We start from the raw sequence: 23,197 nt of genomic DNA, 5'->3' as shown, positions 1-23,197 counted from the left end.
CTCCAAACAGCCACATGAAATAATCTTATTAGATACTGGAACACTGGAAGAAAAGCAGTGTCCATTCAGTGCTATCATTCCTATGTGGTGTCAGCAGAAAGTTTTAAATGGAAGTGTATCCTTTTGCTTAGTTGTTCCAGTAACTTTGTGCTGCTATTTATCATGCAGTTTATTACTATGATATTTTTATTGCTAGATTCATCTGCAGAGTAGTTAAAAGACCCTTACCCTATACCTAGCACAGAAAGAACAAAACCTAAGTGGTATTGAACCTGGCCTTACAATAACATGCGTAAGAACTATTTGATGTGTTTTAACTATGACAGCTATCTAACTACGATACCATTTTTACATGGGTGTTACAATTTTAATACAGTCACCAAGTCACCTCTCATTTCCTTGACAGACAGCTTAAGACAAGTTCAGTTTTGAGTGAGAAGTGATTTATTTCAACTTCATGTGCACTTCCATGATTTAAATAAATAGAGAAAATTATAATGGATTGTTTTTGTAGATAACAATGCTTGCTGAATTTTTGACAGAGGCTGTTTTTCTGAGGCTGATTTCTACTGAGAATTTCAATGTTCTGGATGTATTTAAAAGTTTGATTCTTTGTAACTAAGGAAGATAAGCTGATTTAGATTTAGTTCTACTTTATATTCCTTCCTCACCCCAAACTCAGGGTAACTCTGAGATGATGAGGTTTTTTCTTTTTGTCTGATCTGGAGGAAAGTTGAGAATTTTCTTATTTCTTGTCTTTCCTGCAGTCTTATTGTAGTGACTAAAAGTTCCATATATTGCAAGACATTTTTATTGAATGTTTCTGGCATGAAAAACTAAAAAAAAATGAGATTACGAGTCTTCCCACTTTCATTTTTCTGAACTGAGAGGCTTGGATAGTGTAGATAATGGTTTGATTTTTAGATATTAATCCAGCCAGCAGCTGCGTAGGGTTTGCTGACCATCTATTTTCTTGTGTTTGAACTAGCTGGAGCAAGATGAGTCAAAGGAAAGGCGAATATGAATTTTGAAGTCCTTTTAAAGTATTGCTTTCCGAATTCTAAAACCCAGCAAAAAGATTTGATTTACCAAAGACAAACCAGCGGTTTATTCTCTCACATTCAAAAGCTTGGATTATAATTGATGAGCGCACACACTCTGGCCTGGGCTGGCTGCGGAGGTTATCTCCCCAAGTCCTTCCCTTGCCCCCGCTACCCTATTGTCTGAGGGTCTTGTGAGTCAGCTCCTGAGCAGATGCAGTTTATACCATGACATTTTAAGGCAAAACAAAAGATTCCTTAATTCGCCCTCTGACTCATCGTGATCAAATGATTTTGGCTAATCTGAACCCTTGCTGAGGTTTTGCTTATCTGCTGTGTGGATTTAACAATCATAATGAAGTTGTGGGGTTAGCTCATCTCTGAAAGGATTTTATGAAAGAAAATGCTTGCCCATATTCATGTTAAAATAGATTCAATCTGCTTATTTTTGAGTCCTTATGCAAAGTCTGAGAAAATTCTATTGTTCAGTGGTGCTGATACAAGTCCAGAGCAGCCTATTTCTGACATGCTCTTGGGGAATAAGGGAATATTTTTCAGCCCAGGATCCAGCTTCTCCCATGAAAATAAAACATACTACGTGTCATACAGTGGTTGGGAGAATATACAGTGTAAAAGAGAGATTAGGTTGGGGGGGGGGGCGATGAGGAGAGTGCGGTAAAAGGACAAAAAGTGGAATTAGAAATAGGTGTTATTCTGCAGAAAAAAAAATCAGGATTTAAAAAAACTAATTGTTTTCATGTTCTCATGTTCTCAGTTTGAATTGATCATGTTGCTGGTCTTCAAGGTTTGGGTGAGACAGATTATTATCTCTAGGAAAAAGGAAAAAAAAATGCAGGTTGGTAAAGCCAAAAAAATTAAGGTCTGCTTTGTGCACTATTGTGCTATCCACAAGACTGTCTCAGTTCTCAGCAGCAATAATGCTAAGCATATAAAACTGAAACATTGCTATTTCAGTTTCTGAAGGAAGTTGTTAGTGTTCATGTAAACGTATCATACGTTATAAGGCTATTTTTTCAAATGAGCTTCATTTATGTATTGTAACTTTTATGTAATGAGTTACCCTGGAAACACAATTAGGCAAATAGTGCTCATTCTTGCAGCCTTTCCCAGCAGATAATTAATCACAATGAGAGCTGGGCCCCCAGCTACATGCAAAAATGTATAGCAAATGTATAAGACAGTGTTTTACGGTCCAGCCTGGGATGCTCAGCAAACTCTCACTATTTAGAACAGTGTTTATTTCCTTTGTAAAACACATTTTGGCATATAAATCTTTAAAGCTTTTGACTCATTGACACTAAAGAGTCATCGATTATTAGTTCATAAAATGATAAAAATGTAGCATGTTCTGTAGGCTTCTGTTGTGAAATGAAATAGTGACCATGGGGAAGATGGTGTTGGTTAATGTTTTCTAATGTTGTATGGACTGCATTTTTAGCAGGTTTCCTTTATGGCATATAGACATTTCAAACAAAAAGCAAATAAGTTATTGACATAACTTTTTTGGTTTTTTCTTCTTTGTACAGTCAGGGTTTACTCTAAAAGAGCCGTATTTCTTGAGTTATTTGTTGTTCTGGAGATTTTATTGGAAAAAAAAATGCGACTAGGAAAGTGTGGTAGAAAGCAATTCTAATTATCCAGGGTTTGGGGCAAATGAATTGTGAAGAAAGACTGATCAGACATGGGCTGTTCCTTGGGAAAGGGAGCACGAAAGGGGGTCCCCACAGAGCAGTAGAAGATCCTGAAAGGAATGTATTGATGTCAGTAAGCAGCTTGAGATAGTGACTAATTTGAAAACAAGAGGTCATTGACTGAAACTAAGGAGGAGACAAGCAGATAAGGAATTTGGGCGGCATTTTTTCACACAATGGGTAGGTTAGAATATGGAAAAGTGGAAAAGCTGGTCATAGAAATACTGTGCTATCAGTTTGAGAAGCAGCTGGGCAAATGTTTGGAAAAGGAGGTTTATATGCAGAGTGAAGAACTACTTTTTTTCTGTAGCTAATCTCATGTGGCAGTCCATAGAAGGATTTGAAGAGAAGTGTTTAATTGACCAGATGGTAGTCTTCTGGCTGTAAAGGGTACAATGTATATTACCTAACTAAAGTGTAATTATTCCACAAGTTCTATAGCTGCACCAGCCTAGTCACTTTTAAGTATAAACTTCATTAAAGAATGAATCTGTAGTAGTGGCATCTTTTATTCAGGTCACTCCATGTACTGTTTTATGAAAGCGTTGCCACCATTGTGCAATGTAAAATGAAAGTAATGTAAAATGTAGTTCTTACAACTTCAGAGATTCATGAGGGTGAGCTACTTCTGTGTTCCCTGTAATGAAGATTCAAATTTTGCAAAGAGGACTCTGAGATTTTTGGGGGCCAATTGGGGCACGTTTAAGAAGTGTCATTCTTAACTTTGTTCACGTTAAGCACGTGGAGATAAAATGCCTTTCAGGTAATTCACCAGTAGTTTCTGGAAGAGGTACTAAAAGAAGAAAATCATATAGAACTCTATGGGGGCTGGTACTGAGGAACGCCTATAAGTAGGCAGTAGATTCACATCTGTAACTCTTGCTACGTATACTCTTTGTATGTGTGCATGTGTACGTATGTGCACATGTAAGATGAATTTAGATGAGTGCACTGGTATTTTCTGGAGTGACCATAGTTGATTATGGGATATCTTGCCCCATATGGAATATAACTCATTAACTTCTATTTCATGCATGTAGCAATATAGGCATATTCCTTTTATTTTTAACTTCTGGGGACGTGGAGGGAATGTGGATGTAAAAGAGAAACAATTCCTATATGGTATAGAATGTGATGTTGCATATTCTCATGCACAGTGGAAGTGAGGAGGGATTGGTCCTCAAATTAGCATCCATTTGCATTCAGTTACAGTGAGTGGTTTCTGCATGTTTTTTCTGCAATGATAAAGGATATTAGCTTAAAGGCTGGCATGTCAGTAGTGAATCTCTATCCCTGCAACTGTTAAAATCAGGGTGAGCTTAGAAGCACTGTTTTCCTGAAGCAGTTTTTAAAATGTTAGGCTGTTCCTAGGTGTTTAATCTTCAGTATCACCTTTCATTGGATTGTGTACTGACAAAGCCATATCACATTTATAACATGCAGTTTTCAAGTATTAATATAAAATGTGTAAACAGTAACATTATATAATATATACTCTCTGTATGTATGACTTTCACAATAATTTTCATTACTTACTTTTATTTCTTCTCCATTTATATGCTTGCTTTTCCCATTGTGTTCTTTTCATTGTGGTTCTTTTGGTTTCTGATAAAGGCAGCAAAATTTTAATTTGGGTCATTGTTAGGTGTATAGAGACATGTATTTTGTCTGAAATTACAGGCAGTTCACTAATTCAGGTATATGTTGGTTCGATCACAAAATATGTGGACGCACACAGATTTCGTTCATCTCAGGGACAGAATAAGCTTTTAATGAAAATGCCAGCCTGAATACATTTATCTTTTCTGTTACCTTTAAAAGCGTGTCCCTCACTAGTCTTTTGCTGATGCTTTTTTTCCTCTTTCCATGAAATGCATCAGATGATCCACCTGGCCAATAGCAGAACTCCAGCAGCTACAGCAGCAGACATCTGGATAACTACAAATGAAAATGGTTTTTATTCTTGTAGTTTCTAGCTGTTGTTCAGATCCCTTTTTAACTCTTAATATTTACAAGTGTTTGTATTTAGTGGGCACTCAGACAATGCAAGTTGAAGGAAGAAAATACTCTTGTTTCTTCACAGCAGAGCACTATACAAACAGCAGTTACCCTTACAATGTGTTTTTTACTTCTGTGGCCTTCCCTACACTATACTGCAACTGATTTATCTTTTCATGGTTCCATTTTGCTTTTTCTTTTGTCATGGCCTTCAGAATTGCCAAACTGGGGAGGTGAGGGAAGAGGGGAAAGCAATAGACACAAAACACAGATCTCAAACACCATTATATTTGGCGGATTCTAGCATTTGTGAGCCCTAAATACAGAGTAGAAACTCAGATCTTTTCAAGCCAGGTTTGTTCCATCTAACTTTAGCCGTATAAAACATGTAACATTAAGCATCTCACCTAACGTAGTTGTCTAGGTCTCCTCAGTCATCAGTGGAGAATGATACACACCTCTGGAGGATAATTCTCAGGCAAACGAATTGCCCATCAGAGCTTCCCCTCTCTCTTTTAGCTGTTGAGAGAGGAGATGACTAACTGCTATTCGAACTTCAAGGATGGCTGGAGTAGATGAGATGAGGCTGGGCCTTTGAGACTAAGCTGGTTAGTAAATATTACTGGTATGCCATTAAAACTAATGGTCAGTGAAGAAGTAGTGTTACACCCCCCCTAGTTATGACCCCTTCCTCTTTAATCAGATTGAGTTTGCCCCTCATATGGTGTGATTAAATGTTTCACTGCAACATTAAGTACTCAATGGGGCAGACACTTGCTGGAGCAGCTACAGAAGCCATCCTTTAGAAGCTGTCAGTGGAAAGCTGGAGGCATCTAGGGCTTTAGGAGCATTGCAAATCTGTAGCATATCTGTGCTACATCCAGCTAGCTTGGGTACTGGAAACAGCATAGCCGTGGCAGTGTAATAGTCCATGAGTACTGATTTACCTCCAAATGCCCCAGAGGTAAATCATGGCCACTTCTCTTTCTATACGCTACCACAGCTACCAATATAGATTGGGCCTCTTTCATGTGTTAGGCTCCTGGCAGGCCTGGATCTAGTCACTGTCTGTCCTTTAGTATGTTTCTTTCCTTCAGTTTCCACAGTTCACCACCTTTTTGCTAGGGCAAAGCTGAATGCAGAAAAGGGGCAGAAAATACTGCACTTTAAACCCAAGAAAGCCTGTTTGTCAGAGTACTCACACTGAGAGGGAAGAAAGGCAGCATAAAGCTGTTGTGCATGAGTTTGCTTTGACCATGAAGCATCATTTTTAGGCATGAGTCATGCAGTCATCACCCAAACATGAAAAACACTTGTATTCTTCCTAAACACAGACACGCTGTGATGAGACAACTCACCTTCCTTGCTGACACTTGATTTTTGCCTTAATTTTCTTTCTCATGTGGGTTTTTGTTATTTCATAGTATTACAAGTGATTCTTCCATGGCAGTCCCAATTGCCTGTGAATACTGTGTCGCACATGACTGTGAGGCTAAAAGGCTGCCAATCAGCAGTATCTTCCAAGTATTAATTAGATCTTTTTCAGCTTCTAGCAACATCAGCAGAAAGAACTGTATTAGGGACTCTTCCATTGAGATTATAACAAGATGGGTTTCATTTTGACCTAGCAAGTCCCTTTGCCCTTCAAGGCCTAATTCAAAATCTATACAATATACTAAATATTAAAAAAATGCATTAAGCAGGTAATATCTAACTAGAATGGTTTTGAATACTTCCTGTTGCAAGAGAAAGGCACTTCACAGGTCATTTCTGTATTCCCCTTAGTGCTCCATTTTTTTCTGTTGGGACAAATGTTTATTGCCATCATCATCTCAAGGAGAAATGGTAACAGTACTAATAATCCCCCATTTACAATGGCTCATCAAGACTCCTACGTCATATATTCAGCTTTGTGATAACTTTATGATCAAGGGGGACAGAAAGAGGGCTGAGAAAGGTGCAAAGGGTATTGGAAAAAAAAAATAGAGTATCTATCTAGGTCCTCATCTCCCTAGTGTCCAAGTACCTTGTAACCATTAATGGATTTGCCTTCAGAACAACTTACTATGTGGGAAAAAAATGGTTCATTTTATAAATGATGGTGTGAAACATAGGGTGAATTTAATGATTTAACCAGCATGTTGCAGGAAGTCAGAGTCTCAGCCTGGAAGAAAATTCAAATGTATCTAAACATAGCCATCCTTAGGACTCACATTAACAAAATTATAGCAGTTATGCAGAGTTATAATCATATCTTTTTGAGAATATATACCGGTAGATCTGAAAGTTGTTCCCAGCTAGAAAAATCCTTTTTAATTTAATATTCATGAGTGATGTGTATTTGTGAAGCATTCACAAAGAAAACTCTTCAGTTTGGGTTATTTAAAAAGAACCCCCCCACAAATAATGGCTTTGATGAAGTATTTAAGGATCATTTTATTTTTATAAACACACAAAAAATTCAGAGCCTCTAGAATCTAAAATATTCCTTTTAATACAGTGCTTTAATATAAAATTCTATCAGTCTCAAAGAATCTACTGCTGCAGTTTCATTAGTAATGTATAAAATAGGACTTTTGATTTTGCTTTCAATGCAAGTATGTTCAAGCCTATTGCATAAAACTAAAATCTCAAAGCTTACCTTAATTAAGCCAAAATTTTCATACATTTATGTAACAAATGCTGATTGTTCTTATAACTGAAAAAGAAAGTAAACCCAGCACGTTTTCAGGTGCATAAGCTCCATAGTTTGATAAACCTGAAAACCACTTTTAATGCCTTCATTTTTCCTTCACAGCTGATATATTAAAAGGTATTACCCCTCTTGACAAACTTTGTTTGTCCTATTCCTGTACCATCACAGTGACATCAGTGCTGATACAGTATGGAAAGGATTATCCTCCACAGAGAGTTTCTCATGTGTTCCATGCTTAGCAAAATAGGTCCCCTGCCATGTTTAAGGGAATGAGAAGAGAAGGAAGATTTCACTATTAAGTTATAAAACTAACATTACAAAATTTGTGATGATTTGAAATATTGCACTCTGCTGGTCACCTCAAGGAGCCTATTGCAGCAGCATTTGTCTAGTCCTTTATTTATTGCAGGAGGAAAAGGCAATTCAGCTTTTACCTATGACATGCTGGATCCTCAGCCTATGTACCTATCTAAGGGCAAACACTTTAACCCCTTGAGATCTGCTAATCAGGAGCACCAGCTGTTAAGTGCCAGTGTGCATCTTGCATTGGTGCCTGAGGGGAGAGAAAGGGTTGCAGAAGACATGACCCTAAACTTCAGAAGCTGCTTCTCTCCTTGGGGGCAAAATATCATTCAGCCTGCATCTTCTCTTGTTTTCTTTTAGTTTATCCATTTAACATTCCTGATGTGGGTTCTTGTGCACTCACTGTGAATGCTTGAAGCCTTTAGGAAGATGGTAGTTAATTACTGAAGTTAAAGTCTGCCTTGCACGGGTGTGGAAGTGCTTTTGGAAGTATTTACTCAACTAGCTCGCTGAGCTGTTAAGGGCAGGAGGAAGGCTAGTAGTATCTGGCTCATAGTGAGTTACTGCAAATGCATGTTCTGTTTGAAAGCAAAAACCAACACTGTACATTACACAACCATTTTTCATAATACTGCTGGTACAACATTAGCTCAGTGTCACACTAAGTTACATTTGTACATTCACTTAAAACAAGCAATGAAATCCATTGTGAAAAAGGAGCTTGTCACAAGCACAAACCAAATTTATTCCCTGCAGAGTAAAATACAGTCAAAAGGTGAAAAAGTAGTTTTGTATTCTTTAAATGCTTCCTCTTTTACCACTCCCTTTATTTTCTGAAACAACAGTAGCACTGTTAAGCAGACAGATACATATTGGTGGGGAGAAAAGATAAAAAAATACTGCCTTTTGACATGTTTTTTGTTCTCTTTTCCAGTTTTCTGTGCTCTCTAGCCTAGTATTTTTAACTCCTTCTCTAGATTATTTGTTTTATGACAATAAATTAACATCTCCATCTGTTGGCTGGACTTCATAGTTTACTAGCCTGAGCAAAGCACTTCCAATAATGGAATATCCTTGGAATCAGTGGATCAAGTTCTTCCATATTTTAAACCACTGCATCAAACTTAGCTTGTATGTGGGATTTCCAGATAAGCAGTGTATAAAATGCTTTAACAGTGTATGGGTATTTTTCAGCCATCTCAGTAAGAGTGTGATTTGACCCTAATATCCTTAGTTGCAATATAGAATTATAGAATAGTTAGGGTTGGAAAGGACCTGAAGATCATCTAGTTCCAACCCCCCTGCCATGGGCAGGGACACCTCACACTAAACCATCTCACCCAAGGCTCTGACCAACCTGGCCTTGAACACCACCAGGGATGGAACATTCACAACCTCCCTGGGCAACCCATTCCAGTGCCTCACCACAATAACAGGAGAGAATTTCCTTCTTATATCCAATCTAAACTTCCCCTGTTTAAGTTTTAACCTGTTACCCCTTGTCCTATCACAACAGTCCCTAATGAAGAGTCCCTCTCCAGCATCCCTATAGGCCCCCTTCAGATACTGGAAGGCTGCTATGAGGTCTCCACGCATCCTTCTCTTCTCCAGGCTGAACAGCCCCAACTTCCTCAGCCTATCTTCATACGGGAGGTGCTCCAGTCCCCTGATCATCCTCGTGGCCCTCCTCTGGACTTGTTCCAACAGTTCCATGTCCTTTTTATGTTGAGGACACCAGAACTGCACACAATACTCCAGGTGAGGTCTCACAAGAGCAGAGTAGAGGGGCAGGATCACCTCCTTCAACCTGCTGGTCACGCTCCTTTTGATGCAGCCCAGGATACAGTTGGCTTTCTTGGGCTGCGAGCGCACACTGAAGCCGGCCCATGTTCATTTTCTCATCAACCAACACCCCCAGGTCCTTCTCTGCAGGGCTGCTCTGAATCTCTTCTCTGCCCAACCTGTAGCTGTGCCTGGGATTGCTCCGACCCAGGTGTAGGACCTTGCACTTGGCATGGTTAAACTTCATGAGGCTGGCATCAGCCCACCTTACAAGAGTGTCAAGGTCCCTCTGGATGGCATTCCTTCCCTCCAGCGTATCAACCGAACCACACAGCTTGGTGTCGTCAGCAAAGTTGCTGAGGATGCATTCATTACCACTGTGCACGTCACCAATAAAGATGGTCTCATGATTGATCTCAACACCAATCCCTGAGAGTCACCACTTTTTACCAGTGTCCAGTTGGACATTGAGCTGCATGTGGCCATCCAGCCAGTTCTTTAACCACTGAGTGATTCATCTATCAAGTTTATATCTCTCCAGTTTAGAAACAAGGCTGTCGTGCAGGACAGCGTTGAACACTTTGCTCAAGTCCAGGTAGATGACATCAACTGCTTTGCCTCTATCCATCAGTTCTGTAGCCCCATCATAGAAGGCCACCCAATTGGTCAGGCCTTCACCTTGGTGAAGCCGTATTGGCTGTCACTGGCCACCTCATCATTTTTCATGTGCCTTAGCATGATTTCCAGGCTGATTTGCTCCATGATCCTGCCAGGCACAGAAGTGAGAGTGACTGGTCTGTAATTCCCCGGGTCATCCATTTTCCCCTTCATGAAAATGGGGGTTATAGTTCCCTTTTTCCAGTTGTCGGGAACTTCACCTGACTGCCATGAGTTTTCAAATATGATGGACGGTGGCTTAGCAACTTCATTTGCCAGCTCCTTCAGGACCCGCGGATGGATTTCATCAGGTCCCATAGACTTGTGCACATTCAGGTTACTAAGGTGATCTCAGACCTGGTATCCCTCTCCCCTAATGTCATTTACCATATGCTGCGGTTTTTGTTGCCTGAAATGGCACAAAAAACCATAAAGTGTTACTTGGTGCTGTAGAATGTTGTGCCGTACTGTTGTACTCGCAGATTAAAGAGAAAGCTTCAGTGCAGGAAAGATGTTTAATTTGTGTCAGATTTCAACAAAAATAATTCAAAAGAGAGCTGAAAACTCACACTGCAGTTAAACACTGAGCTCCTCTCACCTGTGAAGGCAGGTTGGGTTCAGACTTCCCTCTGTGCCTTGAAAATCTCTTGTCTGTCTCTGTCACCAGAGAACTTTCTGCACACTATCACACACATCAGTGGAAGTTAGCTGGATTTACATAATATAACAGCAATCTAGCATAAGTTTGAGTAGAAAAAAAGTCCTCATAAGAAAATGAGGTTTAAGAGTGGACTAGCAATAAATATTTAAACTCATTTGTTTTAAGCACAATAAGGGAACAGATGCAGAACATGAAGTGATGGATGCTGAGGAGGAAGAAAGGTTTGTTTATGTAGAGAGAAAACAAGTAATGCTGGCTTTATCCTATGCCATTTATTTCATCCTTTTTCCTGTGAGTTTTTTTGTTCCAAGGTTTTTTTTTATTCCAAAACAGCTGACCATCTTTGCAGCACTGTTTTGTTGATCAGCATCTCTAGGTACTTAGGTAGTTCCCATCACCATAACATCAGGGGTTTTTAGAAATGGAAACAGGGTTAGCAATCCAATCTCTGCATCTGTTCACCTTGCTTCTAACCCTCTAGCCTCTCAATAAGACAGTTATTAGGGCAAAATCATACTTTGCTTTCCTTTTCCTTTTAATTACCTATGGCTGAGGACACATCACAGGTGCTTGTGGGTGATGTGGGCTTACCACAACTCATGGGCTGGGCGACGCTAATCAGTAAAAAATGATGTTTAAGGGACTTCTATTGGCAAAAGACTTCAAAACAAGCTTCCCATTAAGCATACTGTGCCACTATGACTATTCTTACATTCCGGTGCAAGCATATGCTTTGGTGTTTTGCTAAATCAGGATTTTGTAATCAGGTGTTATTCATATTATTAGACATGTCATTCTGCTAATGATGATAAAAAACCAAGCATCAGTTCACAAGTAAATGCCTGCAATTTTCATCACAGAAATGGAGGATTTAACTCTTTCAAAGGTAAGCTCAGAAGCCCACCTAGCCATTAAAGTTATTAGATCTTGTCATGAGTCTTTCCCCTTTTTGTCCTGAGGCTAGAGTATTTTCAACTAAAGAATGTCCCTCACTGGAGCAGGGATGTATGTGTTTGCAGGTGTTGGGAAGTCTGTGTGGCACTAAAGCCTGTCAGCTCCACTCAGAGGATCTCCAGGTCCGTCCTTGCAGCACGCCTCGGAGGCCAGCTCAGGACTGTGGTCAACCTCATCCATGGATGTTGGTGTCTTAAATTTTTCTCATATCTTAGTGTCTGAAAGAGTGGATTCCTCTTATATTGAGCCAGGATGCTACTGGGACATTCTAATTCCTGGTAATCTAATGAGGGCACAAGTAGGCTGTAAAGTGTGCACAGTACTCACACAAGTCTGCTCCCATGGGCATCTGTGGTGGAACAAGAAAATTCCACCTAGTTGCACATGTGAGACTAAACACTGAAATGTGCTACCCTGTTACACCAGTGCTAGGGTTTACAAAGAGTGCATCTTTACTGATGCTTTCCAGATGAACTGCCACTGCAAAACCTGCAGCAGACTTAAGGTATAATTACGGTCATTGTTATCAGACTTCACAGCATATATGAGCATGTATTGCTTTGCTCCACTGTAAAGACATTTGGGGGGGGGGGGGGGGGGGGAATATTTTAAATTAAAACTTTCTGTTTTTTCCAAAGATTATACCTCTAAAATCCTATTTTGAGGATTTGGAGGGGGGTGGTATGGGGAAGTGGGGAAGCAAAAGCCATAGAATGCCCCAACCCATGTCAAAGGTATCTGTCAGATACCTTTTTTGTCACTGTTATATTTACTAAATGAATTCATTCCATTTCTGATACAGCTGAAGAACATACTTACATCAATATGAAGAATGTATTGCAAATCTTTTATTCTTGTAGAGCTGATGTTACTTTTAAGTATCTTCTTGTATCTTTTATCAAAGGAAACCAAATTAAATCATTCACTGTTAGTCACTTTTCTGAATTTTTTAAAAGATTGTGCTGTGTTATAAAGGTGAGTTGGGTAAATGAGGAGGTGCATAATGTTTACATTGACATGAACCTAATTACAGTTAGATTTAAACCCTTAAATTACAGGAATTGTAGGAAGAGTGGTAAATATTGGGGCCAAGCCTCCAAATCCAGTCCTGAGATCTAAACAAGTACATTCTCTAGATGTGTAAGCTATTGCAGCAGCAATGCTTTAGATGTAACCAGTCACTACACAGCAGTGGTGTTCAGACAGCCACAGTATTACCTAAAGAAAATGCCATAGATTTGCAGGCTGAAGATGATCACGCAGCAAGATGGTCTGGCAGGTCATGAACTAGGAAGTTACAGACAGGTTTTCTGGATCTCAGCTGCAGGTTACAAAAGTTCACCTAAATCTTATTTTAACATCATAAATCTTTGTGTGGTTCAGGCCCTTAATTCAGTGCATACTCTCAGAAGTGACAAAGGGGCACTTGGTGGCATTGCCACAACGGACCCTTTGGTTCTGTAAATTATATTCTGCTTTAGGTACACAGGCATTTTTAAGAATTTGTTTTTCTCTGGCTTTTCGTGAATTAATGTTAATAAAAGCTGCCCCAACCTCTTAGTTTTCTATATGAACACAAGAATTGCAGCTGCCTGCCAAGTCTGCTGAGAGATGGATGTAATAATTTTCAATTGGACTGTTAGCCCAAAGGGAACCCAATAGCAAGAGATTGACAGACGCAGCATGGATTATCTTGCGCTCTGAACTCAGCCCAATTTGTGGTTTGTTGCAGGTGCTAAAGAGATTGATATTGCTGCTACCCTGGAGCACTTGAGGGACCAGAGACCAGGCATGGTCCAGACAAAGGTACTGTCAATAAATCCGCTGGGATTTTAAATACATTAAAGGTCTTTCACAGTAGTTGTTTTCATGACAGAAGAGAGAGGGTATGACCTAATTTAACGCAGGTCGCTTGCTGATTACTCTGTTTGGCTCCCTACCAACCGAGGTTTATTTATGCTGAAGATTTATCTAGGCTACTTTCTTTGGTGTTTACTGCTCTTTCTTGTAGCATCTCCAACATCTATCTTGATTACCATATATGAAGGGCAGTCAAGACAAGCTATAGCCTACTAAAGAAAATGTGCATTTGAAAGAATGTTCTTGCTTTCATCCTGAAATATGGACTATTTTCTTAGAGTATCTGTGCTTAACTGTGCATGTAATATTTTTAGTAAAGCTTCAACTTATTGAAGAGACTGTAACTGCTGCTTTTTTTTTTTTTCTGGAGGAAAAAAAATGTTTCAAATTGAAGGAAATACAGTTTTGTACGAAATTGACTCATTTTTAGAATCTTTGTATGGAAGAGCTTATATCATGCCTATAGCCATATCCTTTATGGATGTAGCATGGTAACTTCATTTGTACCCTTTGGTTAAGTGAACATCTTACTCTATAAATCCTGTCAGTTATAATAGTTTTGACATTTTTCCGCAATGTAAAATTTTTAAAGATAGCTGATGGTGTGATTGCAGCCCCTTAAATTAGAAATGAACCTTTCTGTTATTAACAATTTCAGTGATGCGTGGAATGAGCTGTGATTCTATGAATTATATTTTGGGGTATTTGCTGCAAGTTAAGAGCTGCAAATATGACAATCAAGAAACTTGTTCATGCCATTGAGACAAAATAATTTGTATATGACATTGTAAAATATCAGATGAGAGTTACAGCCCCAAACTGAGTAACGAGACAGGCAGCACTCTGCCATGGCCAGGCTGGAACTGATAGGAAAGTCTGCAGCATGTAGGGAATTGAAATTGCTGAGGGACAACGGTGAAATAAATGTATGTTGCAGGAATCATTGGTTCATAACTGTTCTTAAATCCCTGCCTAATCATTTTAGCTTCCCTGTAATATTAGGAAATGTGGTTCTGGAGGACAGTTGGCGGGATGTTAATTATTATTTACCAATTAAGTAAGTGCATGAAAAATAAAGATGAGCCAGTCAAAGCTAACTAATCTTTATCTGCAAGTAAGACATAAAATTGCACAAATCTTTCTTCTACTTTGATTAGTCAGGCTGGAAGAAAAATTCAAATAGCACACAGTATCCAATGTCACATATATTTACTATGAGGGATGATGCAAGTCCTAAACTACTGTGTAAATGTATCCAAAATATATAGCTGATCTGTAGAAATATAGAGCTCGAATTTCAGTTTCCTTCTTAAGGCAGAGAAATTACAGCTTGTTGCCTTCAACAAAAGAAAAAACAAAGTTCCATTACCAAAGAATGAGGTACAACTTCTCGTACTTATATCAGAAATAGTTACCGGTGTCCCGTGAAAATTTCACTCAAGATGTGGTTTTGCCCTCCAAGCATTTACCTGAAAAAACTCCAGAAAAGAAATGCATCCTGTGTTCTCATCCAGGATGAAAAATTTTCTAAGGATATTGCTTATCTCCCCTCTTGCTCCTTCTTCCATCATTGTCATTTTTTCAAAAACACCCAAATCACTTATTCAAGCTAATGTCTTGCAAATTATAAATATCTGGTTACATGCTAGCAATGCACGATCCCCAGAGAATTTTTCTGATGGATTTAAACAAACCCCTGTGCTTTCCCAGCTGAATACAAATGAGGAATATTAGACTCTTGGAGTAATTTAAAACGATGGATTAAAAGTCAGGTTAGAAATGCCAATTACAGAATATCCCCAGGCAAAATAAACATCAACTTCCTTCACCAATGTTATTGTGTTTCCAGCAGGCAGCGCTCCACATTTTCAATGAGCATGTGAAAGATTTGTTTGCAACATTTTGTCTTCTGGAAGGGATCTTTGATTCAAAAGCACTGTATATAATAAATGGTAATGAAATTATCATAACGGCATTCTGCATCTCTGAGAAGCATAATAGGGGGTTTGTGGATTTGTTATATTTTTTTGCAGGGGAATCATAAAATAGAATTGATATGCCACATGTGAGAGGAAAAAGTAATGAAGGAAGAAGTGTATTCTCTGTGATAGCAAGAACGTATATTTCCTTTTTTTCTCTCTCCTGTATCTTTCCTCTGGCATATCTGTAATATTTAGCTAAGGTTCTTTATTGTGTCATATATGCTATATTTACTCAGCTTGTTTTCTTGGGAATTTTTGTTTGTAGATGTAATGAAACAACCTATTATTTTTTACTAAATATATCCTTGTCATCTCTGCATTATAGGTGATGCCTACAGGCAATGCATATATAGAACTGATGCCACATAATATGCCTGTCTGGCTCTGTTTTCTAGGCAAAGCTAGATGTTAAAATTCATCTCCAGTAAATCTTGTCTATGCAAATATCATATGTGAGTAATAGCACAGCTCTACAAAACAGCAAACTGAGCTTCTTTTAAAATTGCTGAAATTAATTTGCTCTCTCTGGTTGCTGCATGAGAAGGTGCAAAAGGTGTGTAAAGGCTTTCCTTTGGAGGCTGGTGATTTACATCAAGGGAAGCTGCACTATCCGTGTGTCACCTGTGTGTATTATGCAAAAGGAAGGAGGGTGAAGAGCTCAGCTGCACCATTCCAGAAAGGCTACACTGTAGTGTTTCACAGTCAGTTTTGAGCTCTGGCTGTAAAGATTATGCTTTAGAAGTTGTTTTGCCTCAGTAATTTAAGGTTAGACCTGATGATAGCTGCTGGTCTCCACTGAACTTGTCTCCAATATCCATGCTGAGCTTTAGAGTTCATGTTGTTCAGTCTGCAGTGCTCATACGAGGCAGACACTTTTTCTTCAGGCAGTGCAATGATGCCCTCTGCTCACATGAGGTATAACCCTTCTGTGAGGGGTAGAGATACTTGCAGGTCAGATGGTCTCCTGCCTAACAGATCTTCGCAATAAGGTGAACACATCTTGGAACAAGGTTAAAGGGCAGATTTGCCCAGTGGATAACCTTATAGTAACATATGTTATTTTCAGCAGTGTGACTAACATTAAAGCACTCCAGTCCCTGATCTTACAAGCTTTTCCTGACCTTAGAATACTCAGATGAAGAGCGGATTAGGTAGCCTCATTACCATGGGCAGCTTCCTTTCTTCCGAACTGACGCCCACATCTTGGAAGAGGCATCTGCACAACTCTGAAACTTGGCTGTATCACCATGTCAACTCCACCACACTCAGATCAGCCTCTTCTGTTCTTGTGCTGCCCGTGCTCCAAGGACTGGCAATGACAAGGACCAGCTGTCCCACTCACATCTGAGCTCCAGAATCCCAGGAGCACCTGCTTTGCCCCCCTCCTGGCCAGCACAAGCACAAGCATCTCCCACCCTGCCCAAGCTGCTCCACAGGTCTCCCATCTCGCAGGGCTGCATCAATGGCTCCAGCCACTGCCAGTTTTTCCTGACAAAGCTCTTTCTCCCAGCAGCAAGTACTTCTCATGCACCAGCTTAAATTTCGTGAAGCTTTATGAGCTGGTTCGAGCGCCCGATTTGGTTATGGCGTGGCATGTCCAGATGAATGCCCTCTTTGCCTTTGCTGCCTCCAGCTCCTCTCACATATTCAGCACACTCTGTTAAAATACAGCTAATGCTCCTGGGTGGCCACCAGCATTTCCAGTCTTTTCTGTAATTGCAGAGACCTTGGGGAGTGCGGAGAGGCATAGGCAGGCATACACACCATTTTCTGTGCCTAATGAGGACGAGTCCTACTCTTAAGGGTGAATTGATGTCTGATGGAAAACTGTTGGCTGCAGTCCAGCAAATGTACAAGGATGCCACTTTGACAGCACCAAGCAGACAGCAAAATTCTTGAATGTCAGTGTCTCTGAGAAATTATTCTGAGCTTTGTTCTTTTTCTGCTCAGGAACCATGCCCATCATTGCTTCTCTCCACATGGGAGATGACTGCAGTGGGGTAAGAGAAGGCAGAGAAGTCTGGCACTGAATTTTAAGAAATAAAAGTCAGCTGCCTTTCTAAATTAGGAGCTACACATCTGTAGTTTGTTCTTTCATCGTTCCTGCAGATTTCTACAGTACAGTGAAACACTCTGGAAAATGAATGCTATTAGTCCAGTAATTGTCTTTGGGGGCTGCTTGTGTTCTGCAGCTATCCACCACTGTTGTGTATATACCTGCAGCCATCCCACACAGATACCTCCAGCCCCTGGCAGCACTAACTGAGAGGGCTAGAGGTACCCACCAGACCTCCAGTTTTCTAATTGGAGACCAAAATAATACCCCAGAAGTGATCTCTGGATGCTTTGCAGCGTGCATCTCAGAACTCCATTCTCAAAGTCAGTTCTTCAGCTGCTCTTGACCCTGGCTGGCTTAAACCACTGGATTACTTCTAGAAAATCCAGAAACTTCTCCATAGTCCTTGTCAGGTGTCCCTGATTTGCTTGTATTCTGAGTAAACTGCCCACGTTTCTTCCTTCATCTGAAAAGTTGCAAACACCAAATCATCCTGTCAGATACTTCAGTAAGCTAAATTTGGAAGAAAACTACTTCCATAGAAAATGTAACTTCTGCTAACCTTGAGGAAGTAAAATTCCTTTGTCCTTATGTAGGACTACACAGTTCAGGAGCGTGTTAGTGTTGCACTTAGAAGAGGTGGCCATTCATGGCTGTGTCCTTCACAGCTCTGCTAACCCAGTGCAGAAGCCTATTAGTAATTTTGGGTTTGTGCTTACAGTAAATTAATAGCAGAGAAAAGCCTTCTCAAGTATTTTTTCTAATAGGAGTGGTCTAAACATCCTTAGTAAATTTGAGGGTGCAGAAGAGCCATTAAAATGGGAGGCTGAAAAAGAACAGTAACAGGTAAACCGAAAAGCAGATATTGTTCTGTATAATAGATATAAGGTGAGAAGATATTTATTCTGATTTCAACTAGAAACAGTCCTGAGAGAAGCCAAAAGCTCTGCTTTGCAGCATCTCACCTATTTCATATCTCAATTATGGTAACAAGTTTCCATCTCTATGTCAGAAGGAAATGGCTAGTGATCAACTACTCCCAAGCCCTTCTGACCACGCAGTTGCAATACATAATTGTGTCCCAATAGCTGTTTCTGTTACCAACATTTTTCTCCGTTAAAATGACTCCAGCTTCAAGATGCTGTCAAACATGTTATATGGCATAAATAATCCCAGAACATTTTGTTCCTTTCCAGTGCAGTGTACAGTTCATCCTGCATATTCATATTTTTAACAATGCGTTGAGGATGCTCAGCTGCAGAATGGTGCGCCAGGCTTTTGGAAAGTGTTTTGCTTTATTATTCAAAGTATACATTTGTTCTCTCTGCAGGAGCAGTTTGAATTTGCTTTGACAGCGGTTGCAGAGGAAGTGAATGCAATACTCAAGGCACTTCCCCAGTGAGCAGCTCAGTCTCGCGAAGGTTCCCGCAGGATCTGTCCCTCATTTTCTTCATCCTCAGTCCCTGTGAATGTTCTTGGAAACCGTGACCCGAGCTTAACTGTGTATCTTCTGTTGTAACCACATAGTGATAGGGTTCTTGCAAACTCCTTTAGCTGGTAAAAGTTCAGCAGTTAAAATGTGTATTCTGGTTTTGGGGGTTTTAAACAAATTTTTAAAAGTACATTGAAGCCTCGGATTAAGTGACAGAACAATCCATCTGATTTCTTTCATATCCTCAAAGCCCTCAATGTCACACTTTGAAAGCACACATTCATGTTCTTAATGGCAAATATACAGTATTGTGGGTAATTAGTGCAGTCAATATAGTCTCAGAAAACAGTGTTCTATTTTGTAACTTCTCAAAGACTGAATAAGAGGAGGGAGGGGAGCCTGAAGAGAGTCATGGTTGTTCCTCTACAATGCCAAGCTAGAGCATGAAACAGTGCTGAGGGTGTGAATAAACAGAGGTCCAGGCTCTGGCAAAGAGAGCTTGCACCTTCTCATGGTGCATTTTGGCAAGCAGATGTTTCTTAACTGTTGTTTACTTTTCAGCTTTGTGCCATGAATGGAAGAAAATCTGAACTGTAAGTAAATAGGTTGCACAGTTGTTGCAACTGTGGAGAGCAAGTTGGTCACCCTAATGGGAAACCAGGTAATAATGAGCACAACTCTAGCTGTGTACCTACCACTGACAGCATAGAAAAAGAGAGTGTAGACTCACCTCAGGTGATGGGAAAAGGCCCTGTCAGCAGTCAGGTAAATGTCTGGAGCTGTTAAGAAAATAGATGGTTGATTTTATGGGATTACTGAGGAAGAAAATGGGTCTCCTCTTTATATTTTTGAATATTCCTCTGTAAAAATGTGCTGTGCCATCCTTTTTAGCCAGGAAAATATATTTGTCTAAAACCCTGGCTGAAGGAGAAATCTCCAATCTGTGTTTTATGATTCTCATTGAGTTTGTCTGATCCAGACATTCATTGCACCTTTCTGCAGAGGCCCTGCTCACTCCTTGTTCTCAATTATACCTATTTTAATTAACCATTAAGGGATAAAGAAGCACACAGGTTGAATTTCAGACATTCTTGTGTTCTCAAAATCCTAATGCCTACTGTTGCAGAGTAATGCTAAAATATGCCTGTAAATGGTTTGATTTTGCTTATGTGAATTCACAGATTTAGTTTTGGTACTCTTCTGAAGGAATTTACATTATTGATAGAAAGTACTCTGATACGTTTAAGCAAAGAGCCTGAGAGTAAAATTATCAAAGGTACTTAAGCGATTTAGGCTCTTAATTTCATTTTGAAAAGTGAATACTTGGATGCTTTTTCATATGTTATCCTAAATCTCTGTGATTTAAGAATCTAGGGTGGTTTTTCTCCAAAATCTTAAGAGTGTTGTGTGCTTGAAACCGTATTAGGCTAATCGTTTGACTTTAGCACTGAAAATGTATCATGGAATTTGATTTGGGAAGGGGGAGCTTTTATAAACTTCTGATAAGTGAAATGTTACAGATAACAATATCACAGAGTTTTGCTGGCACGATGTAACAGGCATCTATCAAAACCAAACATTTTGTGTTGTAGGTGTGGATATTGGTGATTTTTTTCTTTCTAGCAATTAAAGAGTTATTTAAAAAATTAAAAAAAAAAAACAAAGCAGGAGGCTTGTTACTTTTTGCCATGCATTTTTTTATGCCTTACTTGGGATGTGCTGTTGCTTAATTTGTGAATTCCATTACAATAACAGTACAGAGCAGTTACTGCAGATGCCATCATCCTCTTAAGTACACATACTGTACATTAAGCCACATGTTTATTTTATGGCCTAAGCATTTTAGAGCTTTCCTAGCAATAACTAAAAAAACTAATGGAGTATAAATGAGAAAATTGCCTTTTTCATTTGATAATTTAGGTTTAACAGGATTCTTTTATTACTTTAGCTAACACAAAATTGCAGATCAGGGCAGATGAGATCAGTCTGAGCAGTATCAGCAAGTGTTTGAAGTAGATTTACTATGAGCCACGTACTGCAGCTTTCTCACAATACAGATTGTTATATCCAAACAAACTGTCCAAAAAAATCAAAATTAGGGCATCCTAAGCCAAGCTCTCCGATTATGGGGTAAAATTATTTCCCAGTGCAAGATGCCATGCCATTACCTACTGCCAATGGGCTAATGGGTTTTTAGCACAGATTTCTGCCCTGGGATTCATTAGAGTTTGCCTTCTGACTGTCCCTGCACATACCACAAGCATGGCTGACGAGCCTTTTGTTTGCACTTCAGGAATATTTTTTAATTGTTCTTTTGCAAATATTTGCATTTCGTAATAGCAATTTCAGGGTGATCCCTATTAATTCGCAAGCAGCTGCGTGTAAGACTTGAATATTGCTCTTCATGCTTCGGAGTTTATTTAGCATAGATTAGAGGGCATTAATCTCCCCCAAGGCTAATGGGGCAGGGATCTATTGTTTTATTCATACTTGTAGACCAGTTTACACAACAGAAAGATGCAGTCTTACTCAGAGGGTTAGAGTATCTCCCACTGAATGTCATTGACAATCCTTCTATTTCAGCCATGTTTTGTACAGTTCTTCCACAAAGAGGTGCCAGGCTTATTCTGTTAACCGTAAACTATCACACAGAGTATTTCCTCTGTGCATAGCATATTGTTCACACCTCTTGATAAATGCTCTGCTTCTGGGGGTGATAATCTGCTGCAGGGTCTGTTATTGAAATGCAGGTTTCAGTTGCACTGGGATGATCTGGTGGGGAGGTTGACAGTCCATTTCCCAGGAAGATGCCAAAGCCATGGATGAAGCCACAGAGGTGGATTTCTCATGCAGGGCAGATATTTCTGTACCCTTTTCACTGCAGTTAACTTAATCCTTGTGATTCGGTGAAGGATGTTGTTCAGGCCACCCCTAGCCACTTGAACTGGACGTGGGACCTGCCCTGAGTCCACCAGCAGGTTGTGTTGAGCTCCTTCCTGGAAGCCAGGATCACCTGAGAGCCCAGGGACAAATGAGACCCACCGTCCTCTGTTCAATATTCTACTTGATCTTTAGTAAACTAATTGTGATTGAAGCTTGGGCTGGTGCTTGACATATAGCCATAAGCAGTAATTGTTTAATATTGACCATCCTCGTGTTCTTGATAAAGACAAATTGAATCTACAGGTGCTGTTTGTGTGGCTAAATCTTTAAATGCCATTTAAGGGGGGGGGGGGGGCTGTGGAGCTGCAGAAGGGTGATTTGACTCCAGTGCTCAGTTTTCTTCCTCACTGGTCAAAGCCTCCCAGCAGAGGGAGAAAACCCTGTTTTCCCCACAGGCATGGCAGTGAGCACGGCTGCTAGCCCTGAGCAAGGCCATGACCTGAACAGACTCCACATTTACATAGTCACAGTGTGTGCATATATGGGGGATAGCGAAGTCGTTGTCATCAGCATTGATAGTTCATAGAGCATGTTTGCTCTCTCCAGCCTTCACCCTTTCCATGACAAGGACCGGAACTTAGAGGGATGGAGGGGCAAGACAACACTGTTATGTAAAGCCCAGATCCTTGAGGTTCAGCCTTAGCCACAGAGAAAATAGTGTGGGGTTTGCTGTTGGCTTCACGTGTTTCAGGTGCAGGCTCTAACCACTGCTCTTGACCACCATCTGTGGGACCCAGTGCAGCCCAGGTAACATCCAGTGGAAGTCCTTGGCAATCGCGAGGGCCAACAATGAATTTCAGCAGAAAATCCCAGGTCCAAATGTCAGTCTAGTAGCAAAGCAGGCAAGATTATTTTTATAGATGCCACTAAACATTTAAAACACTTTAAAATATTTTTAAAATCTACACCAATGTCTAAACCTTGTTCCTGTCTCTAGCATGCATGCAGAACCAATCTCCATCCATCCCCAGGGGAATGACAGCTATAGTACCTGTAAGGAGTTCATGCTTTATTAGTCAAGTGGAACATTAATAAAACCCAGCCCACTTCATAATTTCCAGAATAGTTATTAATTAAAAAAACTGTTTATTGGAATGGAAAACAAGTATTTGATTAGCTTTG

At 39.9% G+C, this 23,197-nt stretch overlaps 1 protein-coding gene and 1 long non-coding RNA gene across 4 annotated transcripts in view; one reads left to right on the top strand and one right to left on the bottom strand.

The window, feature by feature from the left end:
* Positions 1-22,362, top strand: part of PTPRN2 (protein tyrosine phosphatase receptor type N2) — a 655,793-nt gene extending 633,431 nt beyond the window's left edge. For all 3 annotated transcript variants that reach the window (XM_061468000.1, XM_061468001.1, XM_061467999.1), the window contains 2 exons: positions 13,535-13,608; positions 19,031-22,362. In XM_061468000.1, coding sequence (XP_061323984.1) covers positions 13,535-13,608; positions 19,031-19,102 — 146 coding nt within the window. In that variant the 3' untranslated portion in view covers positions 19,103-22,362. The remainder of the gene's footprint in view (positions 1-13,534; positions 13,609-19,030) is intronic.
* LOC133276844 (uncharacterized) overlaps positions 1-23,197 on the bottom strand; it is an 85,307-nt gene that overhangs the window by 2,390 nt on the left and 59,720 nt on the right. The gene's annotated exons all lie outside the window — the stretch shown is intronic.

This window comes from Pezoporus flaviventris, unplaced genomic scaffold (genome assembly GCF_033815535.1).
Source record: "Pezoporus flaviventris isolate CSIRO_AGI_PZ_B2104156 unplaced genomic scaffold, CSIRO_AGI_Pfla_v1 ptg000047l, whole genome shotgun sequence".
NCBI lineage: Eukaryota > Metazoa > Chordata > Aves > Psittaciformes > Psittacidae > Pezoporus > Pezoporus flaviventris.
This window is presented reverse-complemented; position numbering and strand designations above follow the sequence as displayed.